General features: G+C 48.4%; 1 protein-coding gene across 5 annotated transcripts in view; it reads right to left on the minus strand.

Annotated features, from left to right (window-relative positions):
- DDX43 (DEAD-box helicase 43) overlaps window positions 1–17,658 on the minus strand; it is a 576,458-nt gene that overhangs the window by 48,709 nt on the left and 510,091 nt on the right. For 2 of the 5 annotated variants that reach the window (XM_069235691.1, XM_069235689.1), the window contains one exon: window positions 10,383–10,519. The exons of 2 other annotated variants lie outside the window; for them this stretch is intronic. In XM_069235691.1, coding sequence (XP_069091792.1) covers window positions 10,406–10,519 — 114 coding nt within the window. In that variant the 3' untranslated portion in view covers window positions 10,383–10,405. The remainder of the gene's footprint in view (window positions 1–10,382; window positions 10,520–17,658) is intronic. One more of the 5 variants, XM_069235690.1, reaches the window with a different exon arrangement.

The following is a 17,658-nucleotide window of genomic DNA, read 5'->3' on the forward strand; positions in this document are numbered from 1 at the left end:
CTTGGCCCTCCAACTCCGTCACCCTGGCCTGTATGTCTTCCATTCCTGTTTTCAGCTGGGCGGTCGTGGGTGTTCGCTCATTGACTTTGGCCTCAATCTCGCTGGTTTTGTCTGCCAGCTTGCGATGTTCCGCATGTAGCAGGACAAGGTCACTCGCCATCTTGTCTATTTTGCCTTCCAACGATGTCCGGGCACGCTCCAGTGAGTCTCCAATGCGTTCTACTGCAGCAAGCACTGCATCTAGTTTTTTGGCTGTCCTGGATTATAGAGTCCTGTGATTTCCCAGTACCAGCACCAGAGCGCAAGCGCCCTATTCCGGCCATGTTCCAGGTCTCAGGGGGGTCTCTGTCCAGCTCCAGATCGTCACTCACCGCCTTATCAGCCACCGCGTGTGCTCCGCGCTTTAGTTCAGGTCCAGTTGGAGCAATGGGGGGCAAGCGGGCAGCTCACCGCCAAGGACACGCAGTTTGACGCCAGGCAACATCACCAGTAGTCACCTCCAGTTCTGCGCTGTGGATCTCCTCCTGCAGCCAGTCCAGTAGAGGATCGCACCAAGCGCTGCCCTCCACACAGCGGTCCCCGCGTTCCTGACCATTAGCTGGTTCTGTAGGCTTCAGCGTGGCCCTCGCTCGCCCAGGGACCCAAGTTGACCGGAGAGGGGCTGGGCCCGCTTGTCTGGGGGTAGTAGGTCACCCCCGCAACAGCACGAGCAGCCCAGCCAAGCGTCTCCCCACCTCCAGTCCTTCGCCACTCACTCTTGTCCCTCGGGTCCTTCTTAGCTGATGCAGGTTTCCAGCAGGTCAGCAAGGCTCAGCGCCGGTACAGGTGTAGGCCCTGCCGACCCCCGCAGTCCCAGAGCACCTCCCCCCGCGACTCCCCCACCGCTCCTCAGCGCAGGGTCTTGTTTATCAAGGGGGCATCCTCCCGCACGCCCACCTCTTTTGCCTCGCTGCCAGGGGGAGGGGGCACCGCCTCCCCCCCTCAGGTCGTAGTCACTGGCAAGCGGGGGCGCCTCGGTGTCGTTCCGATCCAGGCACACTGCTCCAGCCGTTCCGGCCGCTCCTCCCTGCGTTGCCGCATCACCCCGTGGCCTAGCCCACGGGTCTGGCTCGCGCTGTCGCGGCACAGCTCTGCCGCCGAGAACCGCCGAGAGCCAGTTCACAGCTTCGGTGAGCCTTGGAGTCTCCTGGGCTCCAACCCGGCTGGTCGGGGAGCAGTCTGCCTCCCTGGTCCCCTCTGGTGGTGCCGAATGAGCCGAATGCGGTGCGGAGCTCTAACAGCTCGCGTCCGCCATGCTTGGTGGCTTGGCCACACCCCCATAGCGCAGCCCTGTTGAGTCAATGAAAGGATAAACAACAGGACTTCAGAGATTGGGGCAGAAAGTGGGTCAACAGACTTGCCAAATTTTTTCCAACCACATGCGTATACTTTTTTTTGTGTGGAGGGACGCCTGGCTGCCAAGATTAGATTATAGACTTCAGGTGGAAGGTCAAAATCTGTCAACTACCGCTGCTCAATAACCATGCAAGAAGGCAGAGACTGGACGGGTTCGGGGGTAGAACCCTCCCCAGCTGCAGCAACAGAAGATCCTCATGAAGGGGTGGTCTGATCAAAGGATCGATGGCCATGCTCACTAACTCAGGACACCAGGCTCTTCATGCCCAGTCCAGAGTCACAAGGATAACTTGAACCCCGGTCGTTCTCGATCTTCTTGAGAGGTATGGGCAAAAAGGCTTACAGGAGGCCTGAGTTCCACTCAGAACTAAAAGCGTTGCCAAGCGTTTGCCGCCTTGGAAACTTCAACGCGCAATACTGCTGTCATTGCGTGTTCTTGTGGAGGCGAACACATCTAACCAAGTCTCTTCAAACTGCTGAAAGACCTTGCGCCACCTCCGGATGGAGACGCCATTCATGATCAATTATGCATTGTTGGGCTGAGTTTGTCCGCTCTGGCGTTCACAGAGCCTACCAGAGCTTAAATCACCAGGAAAATTCCCTAATGTTACAGCCACATCCAGAGGCGCAGAGCATACTGACAAAGGGTCAAAAACCCCCACCCAACCCTGCCCTGCTTGATGTAGTACCACATGGCAGTGGTGTTGTCGGTGAACACCTGCACTACCTTTCCCTTGAGAGAGGAGAGAAATTTGTTCAATGCTAGTCTGATCGCATGGAGCTCCAACAGGTTGATGTGGAGTCCAGACCTTACTGGACACCAAATGCCTCTGATCTCCGCCTCTCCCAGATGACCCCCAAGCCCAGGAGTGACGCATGCCACTACTGTCAGACCTGGCTGGGGAAGGGAGAAGGTTCAGCCTAGGACCACAGCAGATCTGGCACAGCTGCCTCCGAGATCTGGACCATGTTGGGGGAGATTTCCCGGATGCTGCGCCCACTGGAACTCGAGGTCCCGCTGCAGAGCCAGCATAGGCCATCTGGCATGTGACATTGGCAGGAGGCAGGAGGCCATGAGGCCCAGCAACCTCAGAGTCACTTGCACCAAAATCCAGGATAGAAGCTGAAACATTACTATCATAGCCTGAATATCCTGGACTCGTTGCTCAAGAGGATAAGCTTGAAACTGCACTGTGCCTAAAACAGCTCTGATGGGAGGGAGCGTCAAAGAGGGAGTCAGGTGTGACTTTGGCCTGGTTTTGTGAACCCCAGCGAGTGAAGAAGGTTCACTGTAGTCTACAGGTGGGAGACAACAGTCTGGGGCGAACCCACCTTCAACTGCAATCCGTCGAGGTAGGGGAACACTGAAACCCCTGACCTGCGCAGATAAGCTGCAACCACCCCCATTACCTTGGTGAACACCCAAAGGGCACTGGTAAGACCAAAAGGGAGCACGGTAAACAGTAATTGGTTGTGCCCTACCGTGAACTACAAGTAACGTTTGTGGGCAAGGAGGATGAAAATATGGAAATAGGCGTCCGGCAAGTCCAATGCTTCCATCCAGTCTCCCTGGGTCCAGGGCAGAAAGAAGCTGAGCCAGATTGAAGAGAATTGAGGAACCAAATGTCTAGGATAGGGCAGAGGTCCTTGTCCTTTTTGGGTACCAGAAAGCAGCGGGTATAGCAATCACAACCTACTTCTGGTACAGGAACCCTCTCTATGGCTCAACTTGGCCAAGACAGCAGTAACTCCCTCTTGGAGAAGTGCCAAGTGATCCTCCGTCATCCAACTGTTGGAGGGTGGCATGGATGGAGGGGTAGTCTTGAAGAGGAGATAGTAGCCCCTTCGGACTATCTGCAAAACCCACCCCATTTGACGTAATGGATTGCCAGTGGAGCAGCTGATGGTGGTGCCTCCGACTGGTCCCTGGTGAGGAAGAGTCATACTAGGAAGGTTTGGAGGCAGCTGCAATCAATCAATCAGGAGGTTTTTGTAAAGCACAAACTTGTCACCACAGGGGGTCTCCAGGTGCAGCTGAGGTGCGTGGTTTTGGCTCGGTGGGATGTGGTGGTCGAAGAGCCAGATCTTGAGTTGCTTTCTGAAGGTCGCCAGTGAAGGGGATGTGTGTAGGTGGATGGGGAGGTTGTTCCAGGATCTAGCGGCGAGGTAGAAGGAGCGTCCTCCGAGTCGTTCATGGTGGATGCAGGGGACGTGGGCCTGGGCAAGGATGGCTAATCTGAGTTCCCTGGTCAGTTGGTGGAAAGTGAGTTGGTTGTTGAGATAGGCAGGAATGGTGTGGTGGAGGGTCTTGCAAGCGTGGGTGAGGAGCTTGCAGAGACATCTGTGCTAGACAGGGAGCCAGTGGAGAGCCTTGAGGTCGGGGGGGGGGCTGATGGCAGTTCTTCTGGAGAGGTCGAGGATGTCTTGCCGTGGTGTTCTGGATGATCTGAAGGCGGTTAGTGAGCTGCCTAGTATTTCCGATGTAGAGTGTATGCATTTACTCTAGGCGACCAGAGATGAGTGCCTGGTTGACTGTTTTTCTGCTGCAGAGAAGGGGGTGGTGGACGGCCAAGACTGCTGGCTCCCTGATTCACGAGGGTGGTGGATCCCACGTCCCCAGCCATGCAGAGCCTGGGCGCCATTTCCATAGCCCCGAAAGGTGAGAAAAGCAGCCTGAGGGGGTCGAGGGGTTACTAAGGGGCCCAAAGACCTGGCTGTGGCACGAGAACCCTTGAAGCGCTCAAGCGCAGAGTCTGCTTTTTCTCCCTAGAGACAGTTGCCATCAAAGGGTATGTCCATTAGGTTAGCTTGGACATCTCCCAAAAAGCTAGGCGTCCTCAACCAGTCGTGGTGCCTCAGATTGTGAACTTTACTGCATCTCTCCCATCAGCAACTGCTTGGGAAAGTACAGCCCAGGCCTCCCCTGTGACCTGTGGCAGCACCCGCACAACCATATCCCACAGAGTACGGGAATAACAGCCCAAAAGGTAGGCATTGTTCTCAGACCCCAATGCTAGGCTGGAAGAAGAAAACCTCTTCTTTCCAAGTGCGTCCAACATTTTGGATTCCCGATCCTAGGGTGAGAAGAGAACATGCCATTGGAGGTGGAGGTTTTAATCAAGTTCTCAGGGGTCAGGTGTTGCATAAGGAAACTTGGGTCGCCCGGAGGGAAGTGGGCAATTGTTCTGTTTGCAGGAGCCCCTGTGCTGTGTTTGGACCAGGTACTTAGTAGGACATCCATAAGAGCTTCACTGAAGGGGAGCCAGGGTTTGAAGGATGACGTTCCAGGTTGAAGCACTTCTGTCAAGAGGTTAGTCCTGACTGCCACTAAAGACAAATCAGGATCCAGAACCTTTGACGCTCTTCTTACCAGCACAGAGTAGGACAATTCCTCCTTCTCACACAGCAGGGGGAGAAAGCAAGTCAGTACCAGGGGAGGTATCCAGGCCACTGGCTTCACCGAAGTCTGTCTGCAAGTCCACAGATTATTGGAACTGGTATTCCAAAGGGTCCAGCGACCTTTCCCAATTTTTGGCATAACGTAGCCCATAGCAATAAGGCTCAGGATCCAACATAGGGGGCAAGGGCTCTGTTGGCATTGCGCAACACCCATCCGTATTTGTGTGGAGTCGGCAATGAAAATGGGGATGGCACCGTCCGGATGGCCTGGGCAGCGCTGGGAGCGTTGACATCAGGTCTGGTGTCGGGGAAGATTGAGGAGGTACGACCAATGCCATTCTAGATCCAAACATGGATCCCTGGGTGCCCCTCTGAGTCGAGGCTGATGCCACCAGTGCGGAACCCAAAGAAGCCCCTTCCAACTTCGCAGGGTCCTAAAAGGCACACCAGCGGTATAAGACTGCCTAAAAATGAGGTGCATGGCCTCATAAAATTATTTAAGTTGAGCAGGAGTTGCTCCGGCTCCTGGAATATTAGGGAGATGCAGTCGGCCCAAACGCAGGCTTCACAGAGGCCTAGAGCAAGGATGTTTCCTCATCTTGTCGTCCAATGAACGATGTAAAGTCGTAGAACATTTTGCCTTCCGCGACTTCTTTTTACACCTTGACTCACTCCATCGCCCTGAGGACTTGGAATGAGTGGGATGATGATAATGGAGGACTCCGCAACTACACGCAGGACCTTTCCCTCAATCATGACCTCATCTTGCGAATTCAAGCATCGGGCCACCTTCAGCTTCAGGGACCGCTCCCACAAAACCTTCGGCTGCATGACCCGACACGCTGAGCACGATTCTGGGTCATGGTCGTGCTCCAAACACCAAAGGCACACAAGGTGCAGATTCCGTCATGGACAATGCCCGATAAAAGGAACCGCAGGGCTTGAAAACTGTCTTCCTTGATGACACCCCTCGACGCACCAGGAGTTAAACAATTCCAAAAACAGTGACAAAATGTCAAAAAAGACCAGTCAAAAATGATTGCGGGGTAACTTTCTTCGGATCAGCACTGGCTGGCGTGGAAAGAAAAGAACTGTCAGCACACTGAAGGTAGTACCTATATAGCACCCGCGATGTCATATCGAGCGTAGATAACTACAGACACAGAGCCCATCAACACCACCTAACGGTGTGCAGGGGTACTGCTCGAGAAAAATCTCCGGATCCAGATTGACGCCTGGGGAAATTCGAAGGTAAGGAATCTCCAAATAGATGTGTCTATCAGATGAGACAAACTGCTGAAGAGTGCATCCAAGAGGGACCCATGCTGCAGAGGATCTCTTGGTCTCTCTCTGCAGATCCCAGAAAGAAATGCACTAACCTGTCTCAGGTTGCAACTACCATAGGTACAATAGGTTGGGTCGCTACTGCTGTGCTGTATTAACTTTCCATCAGCACTTGTCAGATCCAAACTGCCTATTGCATTAATACTGCACCTGTCCTTTAACAGCTGCAATTGCTGTGTGAATTCTGCACTGTGTGTGTCAGGTTGCAACTGCCATTCTGTTCAATTCCTGCACTGACGTATGGTGGGTGAAACTACTGTGCTATGTGTGTTTGTCAGCATTGACCCAGAAGCTGAGGGCTACAAAGGCACTGTATGGTCCCTGTCCACTCACTCGATAAGCCACGCACACCAAAGAAGTGGGTTGCACCTGGCCTTCCCTTGAACCTTCGCTAGGACAGCATGCGATCAAGAGCCAGCCGCTGTGCAATAAAATGACTGACTTGGTTGTGCCTATGAGCTGTGGGGAAAAAAATCCACATGTGCCTCATACTCACTTGTGACAAACTTTACTGCGGGAATCTATCCAGAAAGGGCTGTGTCAGTGCGACAAAGCACACAGAGAGTAGTGCCCTCAGGGAAACTGTGACCAGGGCTATTGCCAAAATACTTTAATTGAACTGTGTAGCATTTAGTAATGTTATGGAGCTGGACTTTGATTTAATGTCTCTTCATTGCTTGTTGAGTTTTGAGCGCATACCCCCACCTCCCACACTACCTCCTGCAGAAGCTTGTGAATGCTTGCCCCTGCAATCCTGAGAGTGAAGTATGGAAAGGGTTGTGCTAGGCCCAGGTTGCAAAGCCATAGTCGGATGGACCCCAGAACACTAGTGGCAAATGACCTCTACCACAAGGGTTAGGGCCAATTAGCTCTGTCCACCATGTAGCCCCGCCCAACCCGATTCTGACAAGGCCATTTCAATAGGATACATAATCATAATCCAAAAAACCCCAAAGAACATGGGAATGGCTTTCAAGTTGTTTTCTACAATCCACAAAAGACCAAAAAAAAATGAATAACTTCCCATGACTGAATGAAAATCTTTATTGCATGATACTCTCCCTCCCTTATACCTTCTTGTTCATTCATATTGCTACGTAGTCCACTTTAAACCACACAGCATTTGCTGATGCCTTTTAGAATGCTACCTCTCAGATCACAATAAACCATACAAAATATCTACATCCTGAGAGATCTGAAATCCTAGCCCAAATGAAGTCCATCACTTCAATCCTAACTAATGTGTGTATCTGAGCACTGGTCTGAACAGGCAGTGTCCCCATAATCTGGAGAGACTATCATTTCACTTCCATCTGTAAATATCGCAACCAAAAAAAACTCCAAAGGGAACACTCTCGACCAACTGTGCTTATAGCCACTGGGAAGCACTCATTCTGTCACCTTTGACTCGTACTTGACAAAGTACTTTCCCAACAAAACTAATAAGAGAATTAAGTAGGTTCAACAACTGGGTTATTGAAGACATCAGCACAAATATCTGAAAAGACATTCAGCTGCCACAAAAAACAAAAATGTAATCTAGGATCAATAATAAACAATAAAAAAGCTAAATTCTGCACCCTACAATCCAAATTAATTTCCAGTGACACAACATGATGCACAAATGAGGTATCATAGACACAAGAAAACTCCATTACTTGAATGCCCACCAAAGAAACTACATAAGCATCATCTAAGAAATCTGCAACCTAGGATTTATTAGCTCATTAGTGACAGTGTCACAGTAGGCTCGAGTCCAAAACAAATAAACAGGAAGAATACCTCAAGAGCAAGTCAACCAAGATTCTGCCTACAAAGTGCAAAATTTGCAAAACAAGTACAATAAATAGACTACCTTTGAAAAGCTATGAGACACCAAATTCAAGGAACTATTCAAGGCAAGCAGGCCACGTGGCTCTCCACCTGACCCTGGTCCAGCATGAATTTCATTGGCATGCTACTGCCACATTTGATACATCTGCAACACGATGCATGCTTTATAAATCCCTACAGTAAGGATCTTCCTCCTCTGAACTTAGGATCTTCTTCATCAGACATTCATCCATGAAAAAACCCTGATGCATTCGACCCACCGAACTGCAAACCAATCTTTAATAGCAGTGTCATAATAAAGCTGATTAAAGGGTCAGACTTCTTCTAGATCTGCAACCCACTTTCAGACTGTCAAAGTGGTTTTTGCCCTGGCAGAAGTAACAAATCCAGGTTAGTACCTATGTTAGATGAACGTAAATTAACTCACTACCACTTTTCACAAACACTGTGGAGTTTCTCGAGTCTCCGTTATCTCAAATATATAAAATCTATTTTGCCACTTTGAAGCTCTGATCAGCTTCTCCAACCAAACCTGCTTTAATTATATAGAGAACACTCAGATAATATTAAAACTGTCATCAATACTTGTCAACTGTGTGACGATTATAAGCTTATCAACCAAGTTAAACTCAACTCCTGAAACACTGAGAACCTGACCGGCGGTCAAATGAGTAAGAACAAACCGACAACCATCTGGCCCAAGGAAATAGGGTCCATCATTGAAAAACAGGTACAAAAAGTGTGATTATTGATTTGATCTTATCCCCGAAGTGAATCGAGTCACAAGAAATCACTTCTACACAATGTAATTTCGCAGATCATCATCTAAGGATTTTTGCAGTAAATACAGACCATTATCACACTTGTGATGTGGAACTCAGACTAAAATCTACTATACCTAGGGACTCTTCCTACTTCGCAAACTGCAAAGGATCAAAAACAATGTAGCTCCTACATCACTGTCCATTGCTGTAGTGGTTCATGCACTTCACTGGCACCTATAAGCTAAAAGAGCTGCCTTAAAGGTACTCCAAATTCTCCAACAAGGTCATCCAAGGAAGAGGCCAACTGCTCAGCCAAATAAAATTCCAAAGGTACGCACAGAACAAAATATGGCATGCTCGATGGGTAACCTCGCCACTCTTTACACTCTACTAGAAGAGCAGCGGTGGAAAACCCTCAGTACAGGCAGCAGGTTCCTTGCCATCAAAAATAAAGACTACCTGTCAATGGTTCAGGAAGGAGGTAAAGACTGGCTCTTCCTCTACTAATGATGGTAGGGAGAAAAAAAATAACATTTGTAACTAGTCTAAAGAAAAATAAAAGAATGAGTCAAACAGGGCATTTCCTCTGGCTTAATGTAACCAGTACACACAATGGGTTACTATTATCTGTCCATGAGTTGCCACTACAGGCGGGGCACAGCCCCCCCTTTCATTCTGGGAGACCTGCAGACCAACTTAACTTTAGATTGCACTTCGGTTGACATATAGAGGGCTTCTGTTTGTCACTCTTGGGTGGACACTAGAATCTTTAGTAAATGTCTTCGTAAAACTTTGATATCAGGCTCTCAATGCACACTAGGGGCGGCACTCTACCGACTAGGAGGCCCCTACATTCCATTTGTGCTGGCAACCTTTAATCAGTGAGTGCTCCAAGCTGCTCCCTTGTACCTAATGATGACCCAACAGACAATCTGCTTTTGGTTCCAGAGCTATTTCTTAATGCACTCTTTCTCTGGCTATGTGTAACCAGCACACATCTGTATAGCACTACTCTATCACTACAGAATCCTTACTACAATGCCTACCCTCAGCAGTTCTATGAACACTTCCAGTCTTGCTTAGAGGAACTCTCAAGACATTTTGTGGATGACTGTATAAAGATCACCTCTGCGGGTCCCTCATTCATTGCTCCAAGGACTATATGGAGGGCCTAACATGACTGCAACATTAGACATAAGCAACCTTCTGATGAGCTCTCACCCTGAGAAGACTTTATGGAGGCTTACAATATGATTCATGAAGTATGACTGATGTGAAGTGTGTGCATTTATTTCTCATTCTTTTTTGTCATTATTCTGTTAAGTGCTGGAACCTAAACCACGGCAACAAAAGCACTCACGTCACTCATGTAGCATCACCAAAATGTTTCCCTCATAGGGTACACCACAATTCAACATCCTACCAATCTAGCACTCCTGCAAGTAACAGCGTTCTACTCATTCACTAAGTGCTTTTGGCACCTGGTAAGGGGTATGAGGTGCTAAGTGCTACACAAATACAAGTGCAATACAATAAAATACATAAAGTGTAAAAGAGAATTATGGCTGATTTGCTCAGCATTGCAAACTCTGCAGAAACCTGAAAATATAAATAGGACATGATTATGTGCAACAGTAATGTACTTACGATACCAAAGAAATGTAAGAATGTTAATAATCCTTCCGCCACCGACCACGGGGTCTTGTTAGTTCCCTCTCACTCTCTCTCTTGATTTTGTTTTGCTCATATCTTTGTGCCATCAAACAAAGCTCTTCAGGAACCTCCTGATAAAGATGTGTTGCAAAAAACAATTACAGGAATCAACTAGGGCCTCACCAAAGTTGTGAAAACAAAAGTGTTTATTTTATTCACAGCATTTATATCATCAACATTTGAAACATAAATTACACAACTCAACTTAAGTTGTGACACCAATTTAAAAGCTGCTGTCAAAGTAAATAGATTAAAATACAACAGATAAAGCTTCCAGTACAAATGATGAAACTAAACTAACTTGCTTGTCTGTAACTACATTACAGAATATTCAAAGTGAGAGCAAGAAAAAAAAAAAAAGGTCTGAAACGGTAAAAACATAAAAATGAGTCTTCTTGCTCCTTCATGTTCCTGATCACCCACGTCTATTTTGTGAAGGAAAAATGTCTATTTGCTAATGTAATATGGAAACACGTCTAAATTGTAATCTATCAAGATAGACATTTAGAGCCTGATTTAGATACTGGTAGACGGTTACTCCGCCACAACGGTGACTGATATCCTATCCGCCAAACTCTAAATCCCATGGGAAATAACGGGATTTAGATTTGGGAGTATGGGATATCCGTCACAGTTGTGACGGAGTACTCAATTTGCCCAAATCTAAACCAGGCCATTAGTTTCTTAAAATTCTCATTTTATTTGGAAAACAGATGCAAGAATTTTTTTTATGTGAAATGTATTGATGTTGCAAAGTATTACCTAACTTGGAAATCCTGGCATTTCTGTAAAATATATATGAGCAAAGCATTTGCTCCTGACTAGTGTAATGACAACTACATCCCGACACAAGATGGAGATTTAGAGGTGGAAATTAATGCCCAGCATCACTGGCACTTTAAAATGAATGTCATAAGCAGAAATCGACTGAAGCACTCAAAACAGTTGAAACACTTTGCGTTATACTCAGGCTATCACATCTCAAAGTTCCTTTATGATGTCTGCTAGCATTTTGGTGAAAAGCAGAATGCTCATTTCATTCTTCATACTCTCCTCTTCGTTGGGTACTGCATTTTTCAAACTGGAAATGTATTTATTATTTCTATTTCCTGAAACGAATTCTAATATAAATTAATGGACAAGTTACTTACCTTTGGTAACGCATTATTGTGAGAAAAGGCCTCTTTCTGACATGGTTAGCCCCCACTGTGTGCCTGATATGTGATGTAGCCTAAAAGTTGTTAGTGCCAAGGGCCCCTGCTAACTAGGTTCCCTGGGCAGAGCTCTTTCCTTGAACTGTTGTGATACATTGGCACAACTGGCAACACCAGTAGCTGCCACTCTAAGACCCTAGTAAATGGTACCTAGGTATCCTCTAGGGCCATGCATCCAGATGCACCCAGCCCTACCATTTTAAGTTGATTGCTCTGGTGCAAACCTAAAACACAAACTCAACATGGAACACTGCCTGTGTGCCCTGTCCACTACACATTGCATGCACTATGGGTAAGACACCTCTCTGGCAAGTTTCCAGCCCTAAGGCAGGGTGCACCATACTGAATATGGGGGCATAGCTGCACAAGCAATTTGCCCACACTGTTTCCTTGCCAAACCTGGGACACTGAGTGAACAAAACAGCCATTTTAATCCATGTGCTGGACACTGGTCAATACGAATTTCACAGTTACATGGTGGCCACTCTGAACCCTTTGTTGTTGGGTAATAAACAAATCAGAATGATAAATCCAAACTGGTACCAGTATTATATTTATTACCAAATGTACCCACGGGTCACCTTAGAGGCATCCCTTGCAAAAGCGAACTACCCTGGCATGGTTGCTGACTAGTTCTGACCAGCCTGCCACTGTCAGACACAAATCTGCATGCCTGGGGTGAGAGATCCTTCTCTGTGGGATGCAGAACAAAGCCCTTCCTGGGTGGAGGTGCTAACTCCCCCTCCCTCAGGAATGTGCACTGCCCTGTTGGCGAGCTTCAAAGAGCTTCCCGCCTTTGAAACTCGACCTTCCGGCCTGCTGCTAGTAGCAGATGGCCGCCCCTGCTGCAAACCCCCACTTTTGGTGGGAGCAACACAAACAAAGGACAGGAGTGTTGCATACGAGATGGACTCTCCATTTCATTTTCCTCCATCTTGAACAGAAAGGAAATAGCCAATCAGGTGTATGGAAGTGACCTCATCCCACAGGAAGCTGTCAGTGGGTGTAGCCACCCTAAAGTAGATGACCCACTGGTCACTACCAGCTTCCCTCTAAAACTCACACTAAATACAGTATTTAGTGGACAACCCTAGACCAAGAAGTCAGACTCAACAGACAGAAGAAGACCAGCCATCAAGAAGTTCCAAGGCATGAGAACTGTGGACCTGCTGCACCAAGAAAAGGGGCCCAAACCCTGCCTGCGGCACCCAGGACCCCACAATCGCATCTGAGGAGCTGCTAGACAACTTGAAAAACTTTAAAGAACCCCAGAGGACCTCTAGGATTCGCAACTTGCCATAGAACTCCATCCGGAGTGGAGGTACCACTCTAAAACCACAAGGAACCAACAAGCCAGTGAGGTCCACTTCACTGGCTGGATGCTAACTTTGGAACCGGACGCTGCAGCCAGACCAAACTTCACACCAAAGACCGTGAGGACCAACCGTGCCGGTGTGCCAAGTTTGGTGGCATTGTGCCCTATAGTGGCTGATCCGTACAAATACCCTGGATGTTGGTCACCTAGCTCCGGACACCCAAAAAATCAGCCCACCCGGGACTGTAAAAAGGACCAGGAGAAAGCCCCAGTCGAGGGATTTCAGAAACAACTGGGACCTCCTCCCAGAGTTCCCCGTTGTCCTGCAATCAACCCTTCAACCCACCTACCTCATGTTTCTGAGGGTATCCATGCGCACAGCTCCTGGCTCATCAATTCCTTCTGCACCCAGTTACCCTGTGCCCTGCACCAAGGATGCAGCTGTGTTCTAAGGGTCTCCAACCATTTGCGACCTTGACACTCCATAGGGGACCCCCAGGATTCACCTTTCCACTTACCTGTGCAGTGCTTTTCCTAGTGGTACCCTACAGTGGCCCTGCACCAGCTACAGAGACCTTTCCGCACTGCTCCCGCCAGAACTGGGAGCCGTCCGAACTTCTCCAGCGGGCAGAGTGTGCCCACTGACAGCCTCAACCACCCAGCAAAAGAAGAACTTGGTAAACCTCCTGTAAGAATTTATAAGTGTTTTTAAAGGTTAACCTCTATTGATTTCTATGGTGCGTAATTACACACAAAAAGACTATTGTTACTAAACTTAAAAATTTCATATCTCGAAAAATACTTAACCAATTTTGACAATCTTCGTCCTAACATTTTCATAAAAATCAGAAATAATTTTATAAAGGGGTCTACAGTTATTCCTTCAAGTGTGTGAGTTGCAAGATTGATGCTGTGTGTACGAAAAATGCTTTGCACTTCTCCAAGATTGGCCTAACTGCTCAACCAAGCTACCACAAAAATTCGAGCATTAGTTATTCTAGAGTTTCCCCTGTAAACCAATGTGTGGTTGCCTGGCCCCTCTGCCCTGAGTGCCTAGCTTTGCACACTACGGAGAGGGCCAGCCTCCTACAATTATCTGGTAGAGACCATATCTAGCCGCAATTTCCCAGGTGTCAGACTCGATCCGAGCGAGCAGTACCCCTACGCGCTGTTAGCTAGCATTGATCGGCTCTGCATGGCGTCATCCGTGCCAGAAGTGATGTTGTTAATTATATAGGCATCACGTCGGTGTGCGGACGTCACTTATTTTTCATGACTTTCCACACCAAGAGCACTGAGCCATAAAGTACAATGAAATTAGTGTATCCAAACTAGGGCCCGGAAAGGGAGTATACTTAGCCCTATAAAACTGTCCGCAGAGTGGGAAGTATCTTCAGCTAGATGCAGTCTAAACCAGATAGTGCATTACCGAAGGTAAGTAAGTTGTACATCTGCTAGAAACATCTAGCACCAGATTTCTTACCTTTGACTAGATATCCAAGAAATACCCTCCCAGGCTGTGGGCTACCGACAAATTCTAAACTAAGTAGTCCTGCAGGACTGAATGGCCGAAATAGCCGTCCCTGTGGACCTGACTGTCCAGGCAGTAGTGCTTTGTAAATGTGTACAGGGAAGCCCATGTTGCTGCCTGACAGATGTACAGGACTAGGACTCCATGTGTTAATGCAGTGGTTGCAGCTGTAGCCCTGGTGGAATGAGCCTTTAAATCCTCGGGGAGGCTGCTTTTTGGCCAACGTGCAGCACTTTCTTATGCAAAGAAAAAACCAGTGCGAAATAGTTCATTTCTGAAATGCCTGACCTTTCTTTGCTCAAACATACCCCACAAAGAATTGGTTGCTCACCCGCAGTCAAGGTAGAACAACAACGCTCTATTTGGATCCAGACAATGGAGTCACTGCTCTTCTTTAAAGGGATGTGGAGGACTGTAAAAATTGGGCAAGGTGACAGACTGGCTCACATAAAATGGTGTCACCACTTTTGGAGGAAAGAGGCCCTAGTGTGAAGCACCAGTTTATCTGGGAACACAGACAGGAATGAAGGCTTGAATGACAAAGCCTGTAGCTCCACTCACCCTCCTGGCAGATGCTACTACCACTAGAAAGGCTGTCTTGATGGTGAGCAGCCAGAGGGACAATTATGAAGAGGCTCAAAAGGAGCACACATCAGTAATGTGAGAACCAAATGAAGGTCACACTGAGACACAATGATGGGCTCGGGGGAAAAATATGTACACATGCTTTTACAATCTATTTACAATAGGGGACTTAAATAAAGAGGGCTGGTCAAGCAGTGGCAAGGAGGCAGACAGAGCATAAAGGTAACCCTTAAAATATCAAGAGCAGAGCTTTGCTGGGCAAAGTTGACAAAGAGCAGAATATCAAGGAGAGGCAGAAAGAGGGTGGATCGATTTTTCTGTACAACAATTTATAAACTCCTCCAGCGGCAGGTGTAGAAGGACGCCTGGGTGACAGAATTAAATTACAGACTTTGGGAGGAAGGGCGAACGCTGTCAACTGTTGCTGCTCAATCTCCACGCAAAAAGGTGGAGAGTTGACAGGTGTGGGTTGAGAACCCTTCCCTGCTGCTGCAACAGAAGATCCTCCCGAAGAGGCAGCCTGATCAGAAGAATGATGCTCAAGTTCAGAAGCTTGGGATACCAGACTCTCTGTGCTTAGTGCGTAGCCACAGGAATGACTTTGGCCCAGCATTTCCTGATCTTCTCGAGCACTCTTGGGCATGAGTGGTATTGGCAGAAAAGCCTGAGCTCCACTTGAGATGAAGTGTCTCCGGGTGATAGCTGCCTTGGAAACTCCAACACGCAAAACTGCTGACATTGCACGTTCTCTTCGGAGGCAAACAAATCTAACCAAGGTTGTCCTCACTGCTGAAAGAGACCTTGTGACACCTCTGAATGGGGACGCCAATCCTGATCCGCTAGGCATTGGCGGCTAAGTTGCTCCACTCTGGCATTCAGAGAACCTGCTAAATATTGAACCACCAGGAATATGCCCTGCTGTTTCAGTCATGTCCAGAGGCGCAGGGCCTCTTGACAAAGGGCCCACGACCCGACCACATCCCACTCTGCATGGTGCAGTAGCACATGGCGGTGGTGTTGTCCATGAACAGCTACACTAGCCTTCCCTTGATGGAGTCAGATCGCTTGGAGCTTCAGCAAGTTGATATGGAGCCTGGATTCTGCTGGAGACCCGAGACCTTTGATCTCCACCTCTCCCAGTGGGCTGCCCCATTCCAGGAATGACATCTGTCACAACTGGAAGGTTTGGTTGGGGAAGGGAGAGGGGTCTCCTTCTGACCCAATTGTGGTTCGTTAGCCACCACTGCAGGTCTTTTGCAGTCCCCTCGGAGATCTGGATCATGTTAGAGAGATGCCCCTGATGCTGCACCCGCTGCTGGCACTTCAGGTCCCACTGCAGAGCCTGCATATGCCATCTGGCACATGTTACTAGCAGGATGCAAAAGGCCATGAGACCCAGCAACCTCAGAGTCATTCTCACCGAAATACAGGATAGAGGCTGAAACATCAGTATCGTTGCCCAAATATCCTGAACTCACTGTTCGGAGAATAAGTCCGAAACTTCACTGTGTCCAGACCAGCTCAGATGAAAGGGAGCATCTGAGAGGACGTCAGGTGTGACTTCAGCACGTTTATATTGAACCACAGCGAATGCAGGATGTCCACTGTAGTCCGGAGGCGGGCGAAAACAACCTGGGGAGAGCCCAACTTCAACAGCCAGTCATCGAGAAAGGGAAAGAAGGAAACCCCTGATCTCTGCAGATGAGCTTCAACTACCACCAAAGCCTTGGTGAACACCGAGGGGCGCTGGTAAGGCCAAAGGGGAGCACGGTGAACTGAAAGTGCTTGTGGCTGTGACCTGCAGGTAAGGTCTATGGGCAGGTAGGATGGGAACAGGGCAATATGCATCCTGCATGCCCAATGCTACCATCCATTCTCCTTGGTCTAGGGTAGACAAGACTTGAGCCAAAGTGAGCCTTTTGAATATCTTGTTTTTGAGGAAGAGATTGAGGGTTCGGATTTCTAGAATAGGCCTAAGCCCCTTGTTCTTTTTGGGTATTAGAAAGTAGCAGAGTGAGCAACCTCTGTCTACTTCTGATATCAGAACCCTCTCTATGGCTCCTTTGGCCAAGAGAGCCATAACTTCTTTGCAGAGCAGCGACAGATGATCCTCCAACAGCTGTTCATGGGTTGGAGGCATAGGGGGAGGGGAGAAGTCGAAGGAGAGGGAGTAGCCCCTCTACAAGATCTGCAAGACCCATTTGTCTGATGTAATGGACCACCAGTGGTGGAGATGATGGCAGATTCTTCCACCAAGTCGACATCCATGACCTTAAAGACAAGATTAGGAGGACTCAGAGGTTCCAGCTGCTAGGGGAGGTTTGTTGTTGTCGCAGACGTCTGGCTACCAGACCCACGGAGCTGGTATGTGCCACGCCATCACCCATGCATAGCTTGGGGAGCTTGCGCAGGATGGTGGCTGGCATAGTGTCAGCGCGGTGGAACGTCCCTTCCGAAGCCACGAAAGGCAGAGTGGGCACGTGGACCAGTGAGAGGTCCAAGGACTTGCCTGTAGCCTGTGAGTCCTTAAAGCGTTCCAGTACAGAGTCTACCTTCTCTCTGTAG

This window comes from Pleurodeles waltl, chromosome 5 (genome assembly GCF_031143425.1).
Source record: "Pleurodeles waltl isolate 20211129_DDA chromosome 5, aPleWal1.hap1.20221129, whole genome shotgun sequence".
Classification (NCBI taxonomy): Eukaryota; Metazoa; Chordata; class Amphibia; order Caudata; family Salamandridae; genus Pleurodeles; species Pleurodeles waltl.